Source organism: Anser brachyrhynchus (assembly GCF_964034855.1).
Source record: "Anser brachyrhynchus genome assembly, chromosome: Z".
Taxonomy (NCBI): domain Eukaryota; kingdom Metazoa; phylum Chordata; class Aves; order Anseriformes; family Anatidae; genus Anser; species Anser brachyrhynchus.
In genome coordinates, this window is record NC_137697.1 from 16,231,065 (window position 1) to 16,254,481 (window position 23,417).

The 23,417-nt window shown below is 41.2% G+C and overlaps 1 protein-coding gene across 2 annotated transcripts; it reads right to left on the reverse strand.

Annotated features, from left to right (window-relative positions):
* Positions 1-187: 187 nt before the first annotated feature.
* Positions 188-22,944, reverse strand: DEPDC1B (DEP domain containing 1B). 2 transcript variants are annotated; one of them, XM_080572903.1, is made up of 11 exons: positions 22,775-22,944; positions 22,088-22,353; positions 15,884-16,019; positions 13,887-14,014; positions 13,014-13,144; positions 10,910-10,957; positions 10,344-10,484; positions 3,086-3,252; positions 2,041-2,217; positions 1,165-1,350; positions 188-865 (listed from the first exon to the last, which is right to left on the reverse strand). In XM_080572903.1, the coding sequence occupies exons 1-11, from the start codon at positions 22,820-22,822 to the stop codon at positions 704-706; spliced, it is 1,590 nt and encodes a 529-aa protein (XP_080429029.1). In that variant the 5' UTR covers positions 22,823-22,944; the 3' UTR covers positions 188-703. The 2 variants fall into 2 exon arrangements, with proteins under 2 accessions (XP_080429029.1, XP_080429030.1); XM_080572904.1 differs by lacking the exon at positions 22,775-22,944 and adding an exon at positions 22,464-22,608.
* Positions 22,945-23,417: the final 473 nt, after the last annotated feature.

Below are 23,417 nucleotides of genomic sequence, written 5' to 3' on the forward strand. Positions count from 1 at the left end.
ATTAAACTAAGAAATGTAAGGCTTCAGATTTTTCTCATAAAATGTGTTCTGTTGGACTGGCATCCAATTTTGTCCAGCAATATTTAGTAAGAGTTATGGAAAATAGTTAAAGGACTGGGTTGATTAACAGACTAGGTCTGCAATAGTGAAATCCATGGAACTTCAACAAGAGTTGGGTCAAGCTATAATGCATAAGAATTAAAATTAATAACGAGTCTTTACAGTTTTCTGAAATAAACCTTACATATTAAGAACACTAGGCTAGCATACACATTATCAAAAAATCCAGTGTTTCATACTTATTCATTTCTGTACAGAATATGAATTTCTCAAGCTACGCGTGAACAAAAGCAAACTAATTTACATAAGATTCATTTTCAGGAAAAAATGCTGCTCACTAACAACATTACACAAATACATTTAGACCTTGAAATGGTCAAACTACAGCAAGTGTACCTTATCACCCATGTAAGTTAATCATCAAGTTTTTAAAAAAATACAAAATATTTTTAAAGTGTTTTACAAAAATACTGATATTGGTTCACATTCCTAACTCCTCAATACTTTCCTCTTCTTTTGACCTTTTTTTTTTTTTAAAAAGTCTCAATAGTATCCCCAGTACTTTTTTTTTTTTATGAGTTAACTACATGCATAAGATCAATTGATATGTTCTGACGCAGTCCGATGATGTATTACAAACCGTTCACATCCGAAAACTTCTGGTTCTGTGAAATGGTTGAAAAGGCTTTTTTAAGGCCCACATCAGAATTGGTGGTTTCTGTTTAGATTTTTCAGGAAATAGTACTGCTTCAGTTTCAGGGGTAGGAAATCGTTCTCTGTACACCTCAGGGTAAGATTTCTGAAACTAGAAAAACACATTAATTTAAAATGAAAAATTCATTCACACTTGGCATATTAAACAATGTCACCTCCATTTACAGAGCAAGAAAATTCCTCTGTCAGACTCTCTATACGGAAAATTAACTGATATTTTCCAATATGGCTTGATTCATTACAGTACCTCTATTCAAAACAATTAAACAGCAGTAATTGCCCAAGATTATCTATTATTTTAAGCCTCAATATTTGTCTTGAATACTTTACACCTAAGTCTTGATAAAGAAATTTTAAAAATTCTGTAAAGACTGAGGAGGAATTATTTACTTGTTTGAGCTTCTTCTTCTTGTCTTTCACAGATATTTCTTTGTTCATTGCTATTTCTTCCAATAAAGCTGCCAGTGGTTCTTGAGAGCCAGTAGCCCTTTGGTATTCAAACTCATCTGTGCTGATTTGGTGACAAAAAGATGGAGCAGGAAAAGTTGCATCAGTGTCAGCCCCAGTGTATTTTATCTGTAAAAAGAGGGAAAAGAGCTGTTTTCTGCAACAAATTTGCAAAAACCGGCCTAATCAAGTTGTCCATCATTTACGGACTATTAAAGTCATTCTGGTCATTAAAGTCATATATGGCCATTAAAGTCATTAAATGTTATTCACAGACATTAAACGGAAAAGGAGAAGAGACAACAAACTGTACTTATCTCCTGCACTATTTGATCAAGTGCTAGCAAGTCAAAAAAACAAGATACAAAGGAAGTCCACGTAACTCTGAAAAAGTTACAAAAAACTATTTCATTAAGAAAACTTGGAAGGCTGAACTAAAAAGCAGATTTAAACAAAAAATATGGTATCAGGAAAAAGAAATAAAGTTATACAAAAGTCGAGCAAGTATGGATGGCTCCAGAAGATTGGGATTCCATTCCTGGAGAAGATGATGCAGACCAAGACCACCAAGATGGGAACATATTTAAGAGTTCTTGTCCTTTAGTCATCGAGTCATTCAGGATCAGCATAGTTTCATTTAAATATGTTGTTATGATTGAGTATCAGCAGTCTGAATTAATTAGCTCTTCAAATGTTAGCAGAGACAGAATAAAGTGTTAGATGTGTCTTGTTGATCTGTAAGATCAACTGAAGACCAGAAAGCGTAAGCACAGAAGCACAGAGACAAGATTTTTTTTATTTTTTCTACTTGACACCTACTTGGACTCTTTGGACATGTACAACATGTTCCTCTATAGACGATTTCAAGGAAGAAGGAACATTTAAGATCTCTTGATAATTGTCCATGAGAAAAGATACTAGTTTAGCAGCAAGCAGTTCATCCAAGTCCATTTCATCTTTAGAGCAAAGAATGCAACGGGAAAATGCCTGAACCATCTGGAAAAAAACATCATTATTGTATATTTTTCTGTTTATAGAGAAAAATAGTTTGTTTTAAAAAAAGAGATCTTTTTAAAAAAGATTAACAGCACTATACTTACCATACTTCCAATGCATCAGTAAAAAAAAGAGCATTATGTACTGAGATGCTGAGTGGACTGAAAATGGCTCTTGCCCCATAAACATAATTTAACTCTTGATTTTTGGCATACAATGGCTGAATTCCATTTTATTCTCATGACTTCATCAAACAGGCATTCCACGTGGCTTTTCCATTTAGATAGGGCAACGATACTTTCAAGATTTTAACACAGCAATTGAATAGAAGTTGCACACCAGAAGGAAGACTTGATGCCATTATTTTCAAATCCAAACTTCACATCCAGCTTAGTACATGTAATCTCATACCAAAGTGTTCAGTTACAAGTCTTCTGGCTATGCACCAGTCACTTAATGTTTTAAGCACAGCCAGCACACAAGTTGCTCTGTCTTGTGTCATAGATGACACCACTAAATTAAAACTTAATACAAAGTACTTGTAAAGGACTGTAAAGGATTCACTTCTAAAAATAACATTTAGATTATAATGTAATTATTTTAATCAAATACCATTCATTATTAAACTCTTAATTGCTATGAAGCAAATTTGGATTTATGAATGCTACTATAGGATTTTTAAGGACTGGCTCTCCAACCAAGTTTTGTTGTCCTACTCCACGCAGAAGACTTGAAAGTTAGCCAGAAAGACTAGAAAAACTATTCATCAAATAAGCAAGCTGTATTTTGTACATGCTCTCTAGTAAGAATGTTTTGTCTGTGCTATTTCAAAAGCCTTGTCCAACTTTTTGCCTTTCACTATACTTACCAAGGTTCTGGTCCTCACTGATTCAGAAAGAGGTGGCAAATCTTGGTTAAAGCTAATTCTTGCCATCATCCTCACTAACAGCTGTAGTTTCCTCCGATTTTCTGGTGGCAGCAGGAGACAAGATATTTGAAGAGCTTCTACAGCCTTGCTGTGTTTTTGCAACAGACCTGGTTTATCAGGATCAGGAAATATGGCAACATTTCTCAATTATGATTTTCCATAAAATTTAATACAGCACTTTCAAATCCATCTCTAAATTCCTTCCCCACATATTCACAACTCCACTCCCCAAAGAGTCTAGAAATATATTCCTAGAACTGGACTCACTTCACACTACTCACTTTAAGTATTTACAAGACTACATTCCGATACACTAGAAAATATTAATTATCATAATCCAAAGCCGTAGATACTAGCAGATATGAGCTACAATATTTTAGTTCATCCTTTGCTTATTTATGACACTGAGATCTGAAGATGGCTGAGATACATGCACAGATGTAGCAACTGTATAAAAATAGTTGTCTGGTGCAACAACCTGCGAACCCAAACAAAACATGTGCTCATGCTTCATTAACACCAATGATGATATGTCCCCCAGACCTGTATAAGTTAAATTTGTGTTCTAATTCTACTTAAACTCTTGAGAAAAACATAGAATGTAAGCACACGAGATAAATTTGAAGATTGGATACACATAGTAAAATCTGGAGGTAGTTTATGCACCTATAAATAGGTCTTAACTTCAAAATATCATCCTCTTTTGGGTTTCTAAGGCTCATTCCAAGGCTCAGTGAAGGAAGCATCTACTAGATATTTGCTTAAATAGAACTAGTATCAGATTAGAACAGCTGTCAGGAGAAAAACATCTGATTGACTGTGTGGTTCCACACTGATGGCTAGCTAAGCTCCACCACATAGCTCTCTCACTCCCCCTCCTCAAAGGAAGAGGAAGAGAAAATACAATGGAAAGATAAGACTTTAAATAAGGACAGGAAGATCACTTATGAATTACTGTCACAGGCAAAACATACTCAGCATAAGGAAGATTAATGCAATTTATTGCCTACTACTAACAGCCTAGAGCAGTGAGAACTAAAAGCAAACCAAAAACATTTCCCTGCCCCTCTATCCATTCTCCTCTATGTCTTTCCCCTAAGCAGTCCAGCGGAATGGTGGCTGCAGTCAGTCCCTGATGCTTCTGCTCCACCGCTCCCTCACAGTCACTCTCTGCCCCTGCTCCATGTGGGGTCCCTCCCACAGGATGCTGTTCCTCCCGAACTGAGCCTGCGGGGGCTGCCCACAGGCAGCAGCTCTTCAAGACCTGCTCCCACACGGCTCCGTACCACGGGGTCCATCCCCCAGGAGCAAACTGCTCCAGCACGGGTCCCCCACGGGCGGCAGCTCCCCCCAGGCCCCCTGCTCCTGCGGGGGCTCCTCTCCACGGGCTGCAGCTCCGGCCCGGGGCCTGCTCCTGCGGGGGCTCTCCATGGGCCGCAGCCTCCTCCAGGCCACATCCACCTGCTCCACCGGGGGCTCCTCCACGGGCTGCAGCGTGGAGATCTGCTCCGTGTGGGACCCGTGGGCTGCAGGGGGACAGCCTGCTCCACCAGGGGCCTCTCCACAGGCCGCAGGGGAACTGCTGCTGCCTGCCTGGAGCACCTCCTGCCCTCCTCTGCACTGACCTGGGGGGCTGCAGGGCTGGTTCTCACTGCTCTTTCCCAGCTGCTGTTGTGCAGCAGTTGTTTTTTCTTTCTTGCACATAGATTTACGACTGAGAATTATTGCTGGTTTTGAAAGTCATGCTACATTAAAAAGTACAGTCACAGATACAGACCTGTTTTTCCATGATTTGTAAATGCACAGGTTGCTAAGCAAATACTGCTTCAGAGGCAGCACTCAGTACTAGCAAGCCACCAATAACACTTACACAGGAGTACTGTGCAGTACGCATTATCCTTTACATCCCCCTAAAGCTTCATAACAGTCTGTACTTTGGCTTACTGCTAAGTGAAGACTGTATTATACATTAGGCTGAAACCCAAACTCTCCTCTTTCTCTCAGCTGAGCTCAGAAAGAATACCCCTCCTCCCCCAACCAAGAAACCCAGGTCTAGTCTCAGAAGAAATAATGCAAGTGATTAGAGATAACCTTACTAGCAAAATAAATCATGCATTTTCATCTTTTACTTCATAGAATGGTTTGGGTTTGAAGGGACCATTAAGATTGCCCAGTTCCAACCTCCCATGGGCAGGGACACCTCCATTCACACCAGGTTGCTCAAGGCCCCTTCCAGCCTGGCCTTGAACACTTCCAGGGATGTGGCATCCACAGCTTCTTGGGCAATCTATGCCACTGTCTCACCACCTTCTGAGTAAAGAATCTCTTCCTTAGATCTAATCTAAGCCAACCCTCTGTTAGTTTAAAGCCATTCCCCCTTGTCCTGTCACTCCACTCCCTGACAGAGAGTCCCTCCCCAGCTTTCCTGTAGGCCCTTTTTTAGGTACTGGATGGCTGCTGTAATGTTTCCCTGGAAAGCCTTCTCTTCTCCAGGCTGAACCACCCCAAGTCCCTCAGCCTGTCTTCACAGGAGAGGCGCTCCAGCCCTCTGATCATCTTCATGGCCCTGCTTCTGGACTCACTCCAATGAGTCCATGTCCTTGTTTTGCTGGGGCCTCAGAGCTCAACACAGTGCTCTAGCTAGGGTCTCACAAGAGCAGAGGAAGGGGACAATCACGTCCTTCTCCCTGCTGTCCACGGTTCTTTTGATGCAGTCCAGAAAGCCATCTGTACCCTGGGCTGCAAGTAGACATTGCTAGCTCATGTTCATTTTTCCTATCAACCAATAACCCCAAGCCCTTCTCAGGGCTGCTCTCAACCCATTTTCCATCCAGCCTCTATTTGTGCTTGAGATTGCCTGGACCTGCTGCAGAATCTTGCAGTTGGCCTTGTTGAACCTCATGAGGTTCTCACATGCCCACCTCTCAAGTCTGTCCAGGTACCTATGAATGACGTCCCTTTCCTCCAGCGTGTTGACCGCACCACACAACTTTGTGTCATTGGCAAACCTGGTGAGGATATCCTCAATCCCACTGTCCACATCACTGACAAAGATAATACCAGTCCCACCACAGACCCCTGAGGAACACCATTTGTCATTGGTCTCCACTTGAATATCAAGCTGTTGAGCAGAACTCAGAGTGTGACCATCCAGCCAATTCTTTTTATCCACAGTGTTCCATCTGTCAAATGCATCTCTCCCCCATTTGGGGACACGGATGTTGTATAAGACAGTACCAAATTCTTTGCACAGTCCAGGTAAATGACATCAGTTGCTCTTCCCCTATCCACCAATGCTGTAATCCTGTCACAGAAGGTCACCAAATTTATTAGACATGATTTGCCGTTGCTGACATGAAGCCATGCTGGCTGTCCGGTGACCTCTGTTCTCAGTGTCCTTTAGCACAGTTTCCAGGAGGATCTACTCCATGATCTTGCCTGGCACAGAGGCGAGACTGACAGGCCTATAGTTCCCTGAGTCTTATTTTTCCCTTTTTAAAAATGGGAGTTATGTTTTGCCTTTTCCAATCCCTGAGAACTTCACCAGACTGCCACAACTTCTCAAATATGATGGACAGAGGCTTAGCCACTACACCCATCAGTTCCCTCAGATGCATCTCATCAGGTCCCATGCACTTGTGCACCTTTAAGTTCCTTATCTCATCCTGAACATGAACTTCTCCTACAGTGGGCAGTTCTTCATTCCCCCAGTCCCTGCCTTTGAATTCTGTGACTTGGATAGTGTGGCTAGATAACCTGTAAGCAAAGACTGAGGCAAAGAAGTCATTCAGTACCTCAGTATTCTCCACATCACAGGTAACCACGTCCCATGTAACCCAGTCTCCTGTTTCCTTCTTGAGTGCCCACATTTTCACTAGTCTTCCTTTCCTGACATACCTATAGATGATTTTCTTGTTACCTTTGACAGCCCTGGCCAGATTTAACATCACTGCTTCATCTTTCCTAACCTTATCCCTGTCTGCTCAGATAATACCTCTGTATTCCTCCCGGACTCTGTCCTTGCTTCCACCCTCTGTAAGCTTTCTTTCTGTGTTTGGGTTTGGCCAGGAGCTCCTTCTTCATCCATACAGGCTTCCTAGCATTTTTGCCTGACTTCCACTGTGTTGGGATGCATTGTTCCTGAATTTGGAGGAGGTGATTCTTAACTATTAACCAGTTTTCTTGTGCCCCTCTTCCTTCCAGTGCTTTATCCAACAGTACTCAAGCAAGTAGACCCCTGTAGAGGCCAAAGTCTGCTCTCCCAAACTCCAGGGTTGTAGGCTTTCTCTGCGTACTCCTCACTGCCCTAAGGACTTTGGACTCCAACATTTCATGGTCATAGCAGCCTAAGCTGCCTTTGATCATTGCATTCCCACAAGTCCCTCCCTGTTGGTGAGAACAAGGTCCAGCATAGCACCTCTCCTCACTGGCTCCTCTATAACTTGGAAAAGGAAGCTGTCATCAACATATTCCAGGGACATCCTGGATCATTTAAGCCCTGTCGTGTTGCACCTCCAACAGATAACAGTTTTTCAAGTTCCCCACATAAGGCCCTGGCTTTTTGCATGTGAGGCTGCTCTTATCTGTCTATAGAGGGCCTCATCCACCTTTTCTTCCTTGTCAGGTGGCCTGTAGCAGACACCCCCTATAACATCACCTGTCCCTGCCCTCCCTTTAATCCTGACCCATAAATTCTCTGCAGATCCTTATCCATCCCCAGGAAGAGCTCCATGAGCTCCATCTGGTCACTGACAGAGGATAACACCCCCTCCTCATCTCCCCTGCCTGTCTTTCCGAAAGTCTGTATCCTTCCATTCAAACAATCCAGTCATGGGAGCCATAACACCGCATCTCCGATGCCAGTAAGATCACAGCCCAGCGATTATATGCACACCTCCAGTTCATCTTATTTACTGCCCATACTATGTGCATTTCATAGAACTAAACGGCTTTGTTTGGAAGGGACCTCAAAGATCACCAAGTTTCAACTCCCCTGCCATAGGGAGGGATACCACCCACTAGATCAGGTTGCCCAGGGCCTCATCTAACCTGGCCTTGAACACTTCCAGGGATGGGGCATCCACAACCTCCCCGGGCAACCTGTTCTAGTGCCTCACCACCCTCTGAGGGAAGAATTTCCTCCTAACCTCTAATCTAAATCTCCCCTCTATTAGTTTAAAACGATTCTCCCTTGTCCTATCATTATCTGATTGAGCAAAGAGTTGATCTCCATCTTTTTTATAAGTCCCTTCAAACTGAAAAATTTCAGAGAGGTCACCCTGGAACTTTCACTTCTGTAGGCTGAACAGCCCCAGCTCTCTCAGCCTTTATTTGTAGGAGAGGTTCTCCAGCCCTCTGATCATCTTTGTGGCCCTCCTCTGGACCCACTCGAACAGTGGGTCTAACTCATCCTTCTTGTGCTGGAAGCTCCAGAATATGCATTTGCATAGAGGCATTTAAGTTGGGCCCCTTATTTGCATTCTTACTGCTAATTCCAAACAGTTTTGAGTGCAAAAAGGAGAGTTAGGCTCCATGACAGGAAGCCAAGTTGTCTTCTTGACCTCCCTCTGTTGGCTAAATAAGAAGCCTCAACAAAGCAAACAAAAAAAAATATGTTTCCCACAACATTCTCCTCAAAAAACTGGCTGCTCTTGGCTTGGACTGGCGTACGCTTCGTTGGGTTAAAAACTGGCTGGATAGCCAGGCCCAAAGAGTTGTGGTGAATGGAGTCAAATCCAGTTGGAGGCCGGTCACTAGTGGAGTCCACCAGGGCTCGGTACTGGGGCCGGTCCTCTTTAATATCTTTATCGATGATCTGCATGAGGGGATTGAGTGCACCCTCAGTAAGTTTGCAGACGACACCAAGTTAGGTGCATGTGTCGATCTGCTCGAGGGTAGGAAGGCTCTGCAGGAGGATCTGGATAGGCTGGACCGATGGGCTGAGGCCAACTGTATGAAGTTCAACAAGGCCAAGTGCCGGGTCCTGCACCTGGGGCGCAACAACCCCAAGCAGTGCTGCAGGCTGGGAGATGAGTGGTTGGAAAGCTGCCTGGCCAAGAAGGACCTGGGAGTATTGGTTGATAGTCGGCTGAATATGAGCCAGCAGCGTGCTCAGGTGGCCAAGAAGGCCAACAGCATCCTGGCTTGTATAAGAAGCAGCATGGCCAGCAGGGCTAGGGAAGTGATTGTCCCCCTGTACTCGGCTCTGGTGAGGCCGCACCTCGAGTACTGTGTTCAGTTTTGGGCCCCTCGCTACAAGAAGGATGTCGAGGTGCTCGAGAGAGTCCAGAGAAGGGCGACGAGGCTGGTGAGGGGTCCGGAGAACGACTCTTACGAGGAGCGGCTGGGGGAGCTGGGATTGTTCAGCCTGGAGAAGAGGCGGCTAAGGGGCGACCTTATCGCTCTCTACAGGTACCCTAAAGGAGGCTGTAGCGAGGTGGGGGTTGGTCTATTCTCCCACGTGCCTGGTGACAGGACGAGGGGGAATGGGCTAAAGTTGCGGCAGGGGAGGTTTAGTTTGGATATTAGGAAGAACTTTACTGAAAGGGTTGTTAGGCATTGGAATAGGCTGCCCAGGGAAGTGGTTGAGTCACCATCCCTGGAGGTCTTTAAGAGACGTTTAGATGTAGAGTTTAGTGATATGGTTTAGTGGAGGACTTGTTAGTGTTAGGACGGAGGTTGGACTGGGTGATCTTGGAGGTCTCTTCCAACCTAGACGATTCTGTGATTCTGAAAGCAGGCCAGAAAGAATTTTTAAGGATATTACCAAGAGTATCTATTGTCTAAGATGAAAGTCAAAGAAAAGAAACTGTATTCAATTTGAAGCGAGATTGTCAACTAGATACTAACGAAGTATTAAAATACTAAATTCAAAAAAGCAAACCACTTTAACAGTAACTGACAAGTCTCTGTACTTATTGAAAGAGTGGTATATCACCTTAGCAATTAGTCAATGTAATTATTCTGAATTCTTTTTTCAACACCAAAGTTCATTAAATGCAATGTTATCCCCCAATTACTATAAAAGTTCAGAAAAAATGGCATGCTACAAAGTATGTTTACTTTTGAACTCAGAATTTGTTCTTTCCTGAAACACAAACATAAAATGTAATTTAATATTTTCATACTTACTGTATCTCAGGGGGCTTAGGGTGTTAATTCAAAAGAATATATTTTTGTTAAATCCAAGACCACTTACCTAACACACAGACAAAAATATCAAAAAAATTAAATGTAAGAAGCGGTTCTTTCATCTGGCCAAAGTAGTCCACTATAGTTTTGAAGACATCTCTTTCAAATCCTGAATATGTAGGCTGCTTCAAATCTGAGCAGCTTGGCCCTAAATAAAAAAAGAGAAAAAGACAGTTAATTTGCAGCTACCAACCAGGTCAGTATTTTCTATTCCAGACCATGTAAATGCAAATTCTATCAGAAAAACAAAACAAAAGCTTAGACAAACTATTCAAAATAATTTTTTCCATATATTTCCAATAGATCTAGTGAAAGTACACAAAAAATATGAGTAGGTATGAAATAACATGAATAGAATCTTTATACATTTCATGGAAATAAACTGCATTGTCAGGAGAAAATATGCTCAGTATTCTTTTCCAGCTTTGCTTTCAAGGCCAGGATCAGAAAAAATATTGACTGTGAATATAAATTATATATGATGAAGTGGTAAAGAAACAGTCAGTTCAGTTGATTTTTTTAATGGGCTTTTAATATTTTTCCGTTTTACTTACAATTTTCCCATTTACTTACAATTTGCTAGGCATTTCATTGCTGACAATATCCAGTGAGGTAGGTCCTCTGCATAGGGGAAAAGCACAGAGAAATGAAAAGGTTAAATAAATCTGAGACACTTGTTAAAAAATTCTAAGATAACAGTGAAACTGAAAATTCATTAAGTTACTTCTATAAGTAGATTGATTGCAAAAGCATATTATTCATGAATATCTCCATCATACAGTTTGAATTGGATCTATACTATAGAACTTTCAGTACTCAGTATCAGTTACACTACTGCTTGTACAGCTCAATTAGCAAAACCAATCACATAGCAAGTCTTTACTGTGCCTTGTAAAAAGTTAGCCAAGCACCTTCAAACCACACCTTCACTGCTGCATTATAATAAATTGCTTATTTAGCACTGAAGATGATGAATAGCACTCTCACATTCAGTTCTGTCATTCCTGACAGGGGGAAGGTAATATCTTGAATTGCGCCAATTGTTTGGAAAATGGACGTGTATATGCTCTAGAGTCGTTTACTTCCACAAACCAAGTCAGATTCCTACGTGATACGTCACTTCGCTACAGATCTTGTGGAAAACAAGGTGGTAATATTTTCAATAACCTATCACAGCAGAAGTGCTTTCATCTCTCCCTGATGAGCAAAGTAGTTTTAAACTTGGTACTAGTTTCAAAACATGTTGACTGAAAGCTCAAAAATGAAAAGTTCTAAGCTCCTCTGTGTGTATTTTGATGCTTTCTCAGTTTTTACTAAGTATTGCCTTCATGTAGACACTCCAATTCAGGTTAGACTTCATACACTCCATACGAGGTTAGTGTTCTTCAGCCTAACTTGACAAAGCCAGCTTCAGATGAAAAATATCCCTACCCTTGAAAGTGAAAACTCACTGCTCTTTCATCTTCTTTCGATGCTGATGTGGTGGTTTCACACTGGTAAGTAGCTAAGCTCGCCACATGGCTCTCTAACTCCCCCTCCTCAAAGGAAAAGGAGGAAAAAATACAATGGAAAAGGGATCAAGGGTTGAAATAAGGACAGGGAGATTGCTCATGGATTACCATCACAGGCAAAACAGACTCAGAGTAAGGGAGATTAATGTGATTTATTGTCTATTGCTAATAACAGACTAGAGCAGTGAAAAGTCAAAAACACTTTTCTCCCCATCCACCTACCTTTTCGTACCTCTTCTCCCCCCCCCCCACACACACAGCGGGGCAGGGGAACAGGGACAACAGTCAGTCCATCGTGCTTTGTCTCTGCCGCTCCTTGCCCCTGACTCTCCTTCTGCTCCACCATGGGGTCCCTCACAAGGCATGCTGTCCTACCCAGACTGATCCAATGTGGGCTTCCCACAAGCAGCAGCTCTTAAAGAACTGTTTCAATACGGGCTGTGCCACAGGGTCCATCTTTCAGTAATGGACTACTACAGCATGGGTCCCCCATAGGCAGCCGCTCCCACTAGACCTCATGCTCCACCAAGGCCACCTCCATGGGCTGCAGGGTGGAAATCTCTTCCACTGTGGTACACCATGGTGGGCAGGAGGACAGCCTGCTCCACCGTGGGCCTCTCCACAACAGGCTGCCAGAGAAATTCTGCTACAGAACCTGGAGCAACTACGCCTTCTCCTTGGTGTCTGTGGGGTTGTTTTACTGGTTCTCACTCCACTCTCCAAGCTGCTGTAGCACAGCAGTGTTTTTTTTTCCTCTCCTAAATTTTTTCTTTCCTAAATCTGTTCTCCCAGAGGCCCAACCGGTGTCACTCACTGGATCGGCTCTGGCCGGCAGCAGGAACCTTTTGGAGCCAGCTCTTGTCTAACATGGGGCAGCTGCTGGGCTGTGCTCTCACCGGCCACCCTGGTAGCTCCTCTGCTACCAATGCATTGCCACATAAATCTAATACAATTACTAAAGCAGGGATATGTTCAGGAGTAAATATGGAAGAATAAACACTGATCCTTGTTATTTGGACAATAGCATAGTCAGTAAAAACTCTAGTATGTTTGTATGACCACATCTAAAGATGCTACATGTTAGTATAGAGTAGAATGAATGTTGTTTCTTTCCTTAAACCAATAAGCTACAATATAAAAAAGGTGAAAATTTCTAAAATACTCACTTGACTTATCTTCTAAAATGACAATGCCTTGCTTATTGACATTGTATGCATTTTGGACAATATGCTTTGAATTCACAAGCTTTGTGTCCAACACTTCATCCAGAGAATTCAAACCCAAGACCTTTTGTAGTCTGCAAAAATACATAAACACACAGTATGTACATCATCTGATCTGAAAGAGGTAAACGAAGTATTACAATATATAGTTTTGAAAGGGTATTCTTTCCAGTAATTGTCTTAGTCCCAAACACAGAGGATAGAGAATTTAGACATCTATTCTCCAATCATTTAAATTTCTATGCTACTGCACCAGATCAGGTTTGTTACAGAGATGGTGTGCCAAGCCTAGATAAAAAGAACACATTAGTAAAGACTCAACTGTGGTATAAAAATAGCTAATGTATATTTTTGTAGGAGGAAAAAAATATTCTAAATTAAAGCCCTCAATTTTGCATAAGATATTCGTTCTGAAGAGTGTAACAAATATCTCAAAGCCTTCTGTACTCAGATATTATGTTTCTTATATTAAGTATTATACTTGTCATTAAATGGTGTCATGGTATCATACCCATACAAAAGTGATTCAGTTTCATGAAAAGAAAAAGATTAACAAAAATGTGATTAAACAAAACAACCCCACACAGTAAAAGGACATATACTACAACAGGAAAGAAAAATTCAGAAGGTATTAAACAGTTTCCTTGCGGAAGTTATCTGCTGAATTTGATAGACAAATAACAGGTGGTATAGTTAGTCTAGCCACTGTGACTTTAATGGCATTAATGAAATGTCAGTGGATGAAATTATAAGTACTGCTAGAGAAGACAGACAAGACTATCACATACTATACAGTCCTACTCTACAAATGCTCACCGTGACAAAGTCATGGACTTCCATATCTCTTCTATATTTGCTTGTGTTAACTCCCTGCGGAGAACAAGTTTGCATGCTGGTACTTCCCCTATAGCTATACTGTGACGCTTGTACCACATTTCAGAGTTCTACAATCAGAAAAAAACACTTCTCATTAGCTGATGATTTCTCAAATATTAAACAGTATAACATTTGTGGTAGAGCATGTTTCCTATTACTAGTGATCTAGTTATTCTTAAGTTCTAGCAAAACCTCCAGAATGCAAGTATTTAGGTTTCATAGATGTGCAACGTCTTTTCTCTTTTATATAACTTCTCCAAAGCTGAAAAATCACATCACTGACCATTAAAACTCAGGAGTCAATAGCACCTAGTCCTTTCTTCAGAACCTGGCCCTGATTAAAACTAGTTCAAGTCACTTGTTTTCAACTACCATTCCGCCATTATAACAGGAATGTAAAAACAAGAACGAAAGCCTGTGTGACTACTTGTCCTTTATTCAGCATTCAGATCCCAGCTTGAAGATTGTCATTGGTGTGTCAATGTGTACACATACAATACAAGTTGTGTCAGCAACATACTCTAAAGCAGTGCTCTGGATCATTCCCAGTTACTGTGCTTAGACTTGCATCACAACCATCCTAGATCACATTAACAGTATTCCTTGTGATTACAGCTAAGCCACAAAATGCACTCCAGGAACACGCCTAATTACTCCAACCACTAGTCATGTCATGAAGTAACAGACAAGAGCTGTCTCTTGTCTGTCTAGTTTGAAAGAACACCCTCTGAAATTAATATCTGGCTTTCCATACCAGTATTTCAGTACTCAGGTCCGCATCTATCAATTCACACGTAGACAATAAGTGCTCTGATCGATGCTGCAGCAATTTATGGTTTGCTTAAACCACTTTCAATTACCTGTCCACTTCACCCTTCTACTGGAAGCTACACCTTTTTTTATAAGGCAGCCAGCAGAAGCAACCTTATTCCTTTGCCACAATTTCTTAAAGTCCTGTGTATTAACCAAATCTGCCAAAGAATATGCTTTTGAGCTATGCCAGATTTCATGCTGTCATATCCGAGACAGATGTAGATTGGCAGACCTTTGCTAACTCTTATCAGGGCAATAATCCTTTTCAGGGAACAGACGTTTATTCAGGACCTCTAGATGTCCAGCAGAATGGTAGGAACTACTTTTCCAAACAGATCTCCAAGAAAAATACCAAAGCTAAAGCCCTGCACTGGACAGCATTAATAAAAAGGCCAAAGTTATCGAAGATGTCCCAGCAGTTTACAAGAAGGATGTGAATACTCAATGTACACTGGAACAAAAGTTCAGAGCAAAGGTAACTCAGGAGGCCTATACTTTTAGGATGTCAAATTAGTAAGAAGTGATACAATTTTATTTTACTTATAAAAGCACATTTTTTTCCAATAACTTTGCAAAAGCTGGATCAAACTAAATGAATACAGAGTACAATGATTCTCCAAGCTCAAAAAAGGCTGACAACAAAGCTAGGGCGACTTCTCCTTATAGCCACAATATACTCCTTGGAAAAAAAAAAAAAGGAAATTGAATCACCAACAACTTCACAGTAGCTAGAAAGGGATTAATACTGTATATATTCTGCTACATGAAGAATTTGAATAGGAGTTACATTGTAGGTGACATTAAAGGAACTATTTTGTCTTGTAGTATAACAGATGCTTAGATGTGTTACTGGAATTAGAGCAAACAGAGGTAAACACATTGGCAAATGGAACCATGCTGAATTTAGGATGCCAAGGATATTACAGTCTGTAGCTGAAAGAAAACTTAAAACCAACATCCTCAGCAAATAATTAAGAACAACTTCACTTCACATACATTTAAAATAAAAGCATTTTACATTTAAATCTATAAGCAAATATTTTGTGCCACAATGAAGAAATCATTGGTTGAAATTGCTTTCCAGACATGCATATGTCTGGGGAAATGAAAACTGGATATCTTACCATTGTGACAGATTTCACCGGGATGTGTTCTTGGGAAACGCCAACCTTTGTTTCATTCCAGTCTGGAAATTTAATGACTTCCTTTCCAAATGAAGGCTTCTTTGGGTATGGCTTCAGAGGTGAGGAAGGAGGAAATCTGTAATTGGAGAACACTCTTAAAGCTTCTGAACTCCACACTATTCAGTATTTATTAATGCAAAACCATGTACTAGACCTTCACATGAGTAAACACAGCAAAAGCCTTAGAGATGCACAATGCAACTTAGTTGCCTGAAGACAGGTGTTGAATAAAAGTTCAGACATCTTAAGATGTCTCATTTGGCCTCCTTGTGCTGCTCCAGAGTAGTTCAAGTCCTTTGTACAGCCCATGACATACCTGAAAGACTTGGGTGGACATTTGATATCCCAGCGTGTCTCAAATAGCACCAGCTGCCTATACTCAACAACTGACCCTGGTCTTCACTAGAAGTTGTTGATTCTGCTGAAAAAGCTGTAGATAGATTTCCCTCATGTCATGTGCACTGCTAGCATGCATGTCCTAACGCACGTAAGTAAAGGCCAGGCTGGATGGGGCTTTGTGCAACCTGGTCTAGTGGGAGGTGTCCCTGCCCATGGCAGGGGGATTGAAATTACATGGTCTTTAAAGTCCCTTCCAACCCAAACCATTTTGTGATAATTAAGTCACCGGATTAACACTTTGATTTAATTAGAATGCATGCAAGTGCCTACACAAAGTTTTGTCCACATTACCATGTCCTTCTGTGTCTACATGCTTTCTATGCAACGACCATATCCAGCAGTTCTGGAGTATTTTTCCAGCTGTTTGTGCAGGAAGCTCATTCACCATTAAAGGCAATTCAAGAAATGCCTTGAAATTGGCAGAAAAACCTAAGCTAGCTCTTGCAGATATTAGAAAACAAAACTCCAAATCACATTAAACTCAGGCACATCTTGAACTTGACCAGAATTAAATTACCTGCAAAACTAGGCCAGAGCACATACAAAGTAATAAATGGCAACACATCAGAAAGAAAAATCTGTTTCATAACATTCTTCATAAGCAGATCTCATTTACCTGCACTTATACGTTTTAGATCCTGAGTTTCCTTGTGCTTCAACAAATTGCTTCTGCCTCCCTCATTCCCTTGATCAGAATGTAAAGGATGCTTAAGGCAACAAGAGACTGTACACCACTGCGTAGCATACATTCATATCCTAAAAGAAAGCTTCCCATGCTCAAGAAATGCTCAAATTCTCTCTAAAGTTTAACCCCACCTCTCAAGGCAGTTCCAACATTCTATTAGTTTTCCAATTAGATTTGTCTTGTAGTTTTATTAGTCCAGTAGCAATATACTGCATGGGTTAAACTCTTCATGGTTTTGACTACACAACACTGAGCCCATTTGCTATGTTCAACTAAGCTCTTCAAGAAAATCTCTGTATCACAGGGAGGTATCACTTACAACAAACCCTGAGGGAGGGTAGGAAGCATCTTATGCCAATCCTGGAAATTTACTTTGTCTTTTAAAAGTACATTGCAGAAGATGTTCAGCTGCGTTAACTATTTTTTCAACAATTATTTGTTAGAGTTTAAGGCTATAACATCTGTTGTCTTCATCTTTTGCTTTACAGTATTCTCAGTAGTTTCCACTTTCCCTTCAAGTTCATTTTAACTTCTAGCTTTGTCACTTTCTACTCCGATTCCTCAAAGAATCATCAGTAAAGGAACGAGTTCTTACAACCAGAAAAGTATGTACATTCCTCCTTTTCAGGTATGACAGCAAGGTGCAGATAGAGCCAAGCTTTTGGACGCCCAATGAAAAGCCTCTGGTTTTATGTTTAATAAAAGAACATTAGATAAGAGCTAATACCTGGGGAGCATTCCAAGACTGTCATGTTTTTCAACCAGCAATAGTAGTTTTGTAAGTCTAGAGAAGGAAGAAATAAAGCTACTTGTTTAAATCTAGAGTAAAGGCAATGTCAACTAACCTTGAATTGATGGTGTAACAAACGCCACAGATGAATTCCCAGAGGTTTACTAGTAGTGCACATGTACTGACCCTTTTGATTTCAATACAATTGCTCTGATTTCAAGACATGTAAAGCCTGAAAGCGTCCAAAACTGTAACATATCATTGTTATAGACTACACTGAGCCAGTAGGTCAGACTCACAGACAGCCTTCACTTATTTTAGAAGCCATAATACTTTTCTCACTCAAATCTAATAGTTTTCTAACATTCTCACGCAAACAAACATTTGGCAACATCTGTTTTATGTTTTCTATGGAGTGAATAATAGAGGACAACTACAGTTACACAAGAAATTAAGGACAGATTCAACTACCTTGTTTCCAATGACAACTCTGCATCAGAGTACAATTGCAGTTACAGTCAATTACCATAGAAATTTATAGAAAAGATGCTGAGCACATCAAGCTTTAAAGAGTAAGGATTACCAACAGAACTGAAAGCTCCTTGCATTTCTACTTAGAACATGGTGAGACATGCATTTAAAAAATTAACATTGGGGATGTCCACCAGAGGGAGCTGCCAGGACATTTAATACATGAGTAAAAGCATTCTGGAAGACTGATGTTTAGCTCCAAAAATAGGAAAAAAGCACGTTTTAATACTTAAACACACAAAGATCAAAAATATGAGTATCCTACGTATTTTATTTATGCATCATGGACAGTGGAGAAAAAGCTGGCTTCTATTCAAAATGCATGAAAGGTATACAAATTTATTTTAAAAATATCTAACTGTTCATTTAGTCACTTAGTTGCCTTCTGAGGAGAAAAAAGTTAAGGTAGTTATCACCAAAGAGCTCTCTCTATAGAGTTTAGTCTAATAGCAGAATATAAAATAAAATGAAAGGCATAGAGATAATTCACCCAACTCCTACAGCCAGCTCATAGAAGTCATGGCTGAAAATACAAAGGAGAAATGAACAAAATTTGAGTAAGTCATGATTATATTACAAAAAACACCACCAACCATTATACAGAATGTAGATATGTAGCAAAATACAGTTGTATATATAAATATAATTAAATTCAGAAAAAAATGATTTTTTTGACAAAAGGGAGTCAAAGTCCGGGAAGAAAGGAAACAATATTCAACATGTATGGCATCATTTTTTTTTTTTAGAAGATAAAACACAACACCTCCGTGCAGATAAAGAACAGAGAGCAGGACTAGGCTAGGAAGTACACCAAACCAGTACCAGACTTATCAGAATGAGCTCTATCAGTGACTAATCATTTTAATAATATTTCAGAACACACTGCTTTTCTGTTCTTCAAAGACTGGGGGATGGTAGAAGGAAAAGGAAGTGATGGTCAGTGAAAACCCTGAGTTTGTGTTTGCAGGACACCTTAATATTCAAAATGTCAGACTGCCACCTTTTCAATTTTGAATGAAAAGCTAGTAATGTCCAACACAAGTATGAGAATGTTCTGTTTGTGTCACACATTTATCAGTTTACAGAATCTGATACAGAACACTGGTAGGAAGAATAAAACACACTTCACACCAAAACATAAGCTATCAGTAGATGAAACCTATGCTGTGGTAAAAAGATCAAAAGAAGCCACCAGGTCTACAAAACCTCTATTTGCACCCCCCACATGGTACAACCCATAGGTTCACAGTAGTCTCTAAACTTCTTCCTCGCAATTTGCTTGTTCCTAATTTACTCAGGGTAGCAAAAACAAATAGGAACAGAACCCTCAAAAGTTTCAGAAAAAATGGAAGGTACATTGTACTGCATGAGAAAAGATCTTCCCTGCACAGCTTGCATAAAGACCTAATCTTGGAAGGAAACCTGCCAGAATACTAGCATAAACAGAATAAATAGGTAGTTCTTTTATTTCTTCATCTGCAAGCAGACTTATATTTGAGTGTTTTAAGTTAAAGTTTTATTTGTACACTGCTTTCCCTGAGCTTCTTCCAATTTGAGGACAGTTTGAGTGTTGGTGGCTAACCAACAGTCCTCACCTGTAGGATAAAATCCAGAAGCAATATGGCTCCTATGTAGAATGGACTGGAGGACATTGAAAGGATTAGAGTGCATCTTCACAGATTATGTCATTACCTGGGAGCAAGTGTTAGAAGTAACAGGAGACTGACAAGTCCAGTAAAGCAAAGCTTGTGAAAGCTCTCTGAGAAAATAAAAGCTAAAGCTCGAATTCATAAGATCTAAGATAAGCTTAGAATCAGTCTATCGCCCAGTACCAATATAAAACACCAGAGGACATCAATTATTATTCATTTGTCCTACTGTTTCCACATCAAATGTGGCTTTAAATGAAAGTTTTCCATTCTTCTAAAGGATTGTTTGTACAACCAATAAGAATTGTTTGTACAAACAACCAAAGGATTGTTTGTACAAGCAACAACAGTTTGTACAACCAGCAACCTGTGCCCTCCCCTTACTCTCCTCTTCTGTGTTTCTTCAAAACCCCCTCTCCTTCCTCAGCACTGCTGCTCAAACAGACACCTGAAATTATCCTTAGAACCAAGTTTGCAGTCTTTCTATTCCATTTCATGAACATAATCCCTACAACCACCAAACCAGTACGCTGACAGATGTGATATCAATCTCTGTTCTCTGTCACTCTCAGCATTTTTATGCTACTACCCTCTGATCATCTTCCCAGCAGAAGATGATCTGTAGCTTAAGAGAAGAGACAGATGTTTTTCCATTTCTATTTAAACCAGCTAGAAGCCCACACCTTCACATTTAACCTTTGACTCCAGCTTGAAGTTCAGATCTAAGAGTCTCTACAGCTTGTTCTCTATGCCTGTCTTCCAACCCCAACTAGTCAATGATTACCTGCACCATCCCTCCTACAGGAGCCATAAACAGCTGGCCAGAAGAGAGTTTAAGAAGAGGACAACACACAGTACTTAACAGAGTCCTCACCCAGCCTGCAGTCATTCTCAGCTCATAACCTTCATGAGCAGCGTATCATTTGTAGATACTTAGGCAGAGACTTTCTTGGATGAACTTGTTAAAATATTTTCCATTTACAAGTCACCGGGTCCTTAGAAATTGAATGTCAAATTTCAGAATTTAACATTTCCCTTTATTATTGACTACATTGAATTCCCCTTTTTGGAGCTAAATGAACAATGTCATGAACAATGGCACAGCACAGCTGTACAGCAAAGCAAAAAAGCTTAGGCATCATTTTGTGAAAAGATTAGTTAAGATCGCAAATCAAACAAGAATCTGTCTTTACATGAAATGAAAGACTTGTTTTTCCATGTATTAGGTTAAAAGAAATGGGTATAAAAAATTCATTACAAAATATCAATACAAAAATTCTGTAAGAAGAGGACTAACAAGTAGAAGCGTATCATTATTGCTTACCTATTTTCCTTATAGATCTGCATGAATAGAGCTCCTACTACCTCAAAAGAAGACTCATCACAATTTAAGTGACACACCCATGCTCGGGCTAATGCTAATTTTAACGCTACTAAACAGGACAACACCAGAAGGTACAAATTTGGAACCTGTAACTTCTTAACACCCAAGCCTTAACTGAAGTCGTAAGAGGTCAGAGAACAGCCTCCAATGCTAAGCTTTCATCACAAATAAAATTGTTTTCCTCTGTTGACAAACCACAAGTAACAAGGTTAAACAATCTCCTTTGAACATGAGCAAATAAAAATTTCTCAGTTTCAACAAATATCTTATCTAAAGGATACATTGATGACCCAAGGCATAAAAAAAAAAACATTGTTATGAATAACTGTTAAATGCAGATGTCTTTCTCTTCTCTTAGAAGAAATGGAAATGTAGAACAGAGTAGCAGTGGGTGGGGTTGGGTGCTCAGTGCCATCCTGACTTTAAGCAGCACCTTTTTCACACAGTTTCAGTCACCAACAAACCTGATGTCTATCAACAGCAAACAGAAGTCACTACCTTCTAAAAGCTGTAAAAGCTTTTGCTAGTATTCATCAAATTGAAGTCAAGTTAAAAGTTCCCTAAAACTATTTAAAAAATAAAAATCAAACGTTAAACCCGACCCTTGTCATCACTAGAAAGACGAATGCCTTTAACAGGAAGGAAAAGGAAAAAAAACATTGATACCATTCCAACAGCATTTCACAAAAATATTTGCAAGACTAACAAAAGTTATTAGTGTATTCATAAAACTTAAGTTTTGCAGAGACATCATATATAGACTTACCTATACAAATGGCCGTCATCTTGAAAGTCCTCTTTACCCCATCTTCCTTTAATATCTTCAATAACATGATTTTTCAGGAACTTTTTAAGCAGCTTAACCGTTTGACTGCGAGTCACTTCAGGGCCAAAGTTTTGATTGGAGCCGAGTAGTTCATGTAAACAGTCCACGGCCTCTGAGGCTTTGAAGCAACGCTCGTAGCTTTTGAAGCGGCACCGATGCTTCCGTAAAGGCATCGCGGCACGAAACAGTTCAATTATCTCGTTCCACTGGGAAAGGGGAACAAAGGAAACCGTTAAGGGGAATGTTGCACGGGAAACATTTTGGTTGTACGAAAGGAACTGAAAATTCAGATGGATGTGAATACAGAGGCGCATACTTTTGGATCACCTGTGCTGGCAAGCACTCTGAAACGTGAAGCTATGGCTTAAATAGCTGAGATGTGAGAACATAAGATGGGGAACAGGGGAATCTACAGCCTTGTGCTACCCACAGCCACAGCTAATGCTTTAAATCCCCCCCCTTATGGCTTTAAATCTCCTCCCGGCCGCTACCGGGAGACCCCCCCACACACCCCCGGGCGGGGAGGTAGACCCCTCAGAGGCAACCCGGGGCCCCCAGCGGAGGAGCGAGCACCGAGTGGATCCCGGGTGGGCCCTCACTCCCGCACTCCCGCACTCCCGCACTCACCAGCTGCGTGGCGCGGTAGGGCCCGGGGCCCACCAGCCGAGCCGACATGGGGGCGGCCGGGCCGGGCAGCGCCGTCCCCAGGGAAACCAAGGCCGCACGCGCCGCGCCCGCCGACCGTTTGAATCCCGGCCTGCCGGGAGCCGCCTTTTCCCATTGGGCAGCCACTTGTCCACGTGACCAAAGCGCCGCCGCCTCGGATTGGTGGAGGCGGACCCTACCTTGCCCCCCCCCCCCTCCCCTTGTAGAGCCCGGTGAGGGGGCGGGGCTGGGCGTAACGGGTCCGTCCCCACACACAGGCACAGGGAGGGGAAATGGCGGTTGCTGGGAGTGGTGGCTTCTCACAGCGCCCGTCGGTGGGGCGGTTCGGCTTCCCACGAGAGGCTTGTTTTTCTCAAAACGGGCATTAACTGCCGGTTTTCATTTCTGTGGCTGAGCAGAAAATGGTTCAGGACAGGGGCCCAGGCGTTGGCTTGGCAAACGCTCAAACGGTAGCAATGGAAGATGGATTTATCCATCAGTTCATCTGTTTAATTAGCACCTTGATAAAGAATTGTAATGTACCACAGTCCTTTCACTAATTCACAGAAAAAGAAAAAGTGATAATTTCAGGACTCAGTTTCTCAGGAGTAGCTAGTAATACCAG

Excerpts from the sequence above, each read along its gene's own strand:
- DEPDC1B (XM_080572903.1), bottom strand. The coding sequence starts at position 22,822 with ATGTCGGCTCGGCTGGTGGGCCCCGGGCCCTACCGCGCCACGCAGCTG. Across the intron at positions 22,354-22,774 it reads CCTACCGCGCCACGCAGCTG|TGGAACGAGATAATTGAACT; the intron begins GTGAGTGCGGGA and ends CCCCTTTCCCAG. Across the intron at positions 16,020-22,087 it reads GATGACGGCCATTTGTATAG|ATTTCCTCCTTCCTCACCTC; the intron begins GTAAGTCTATAT and ends CTCCAATTACAG.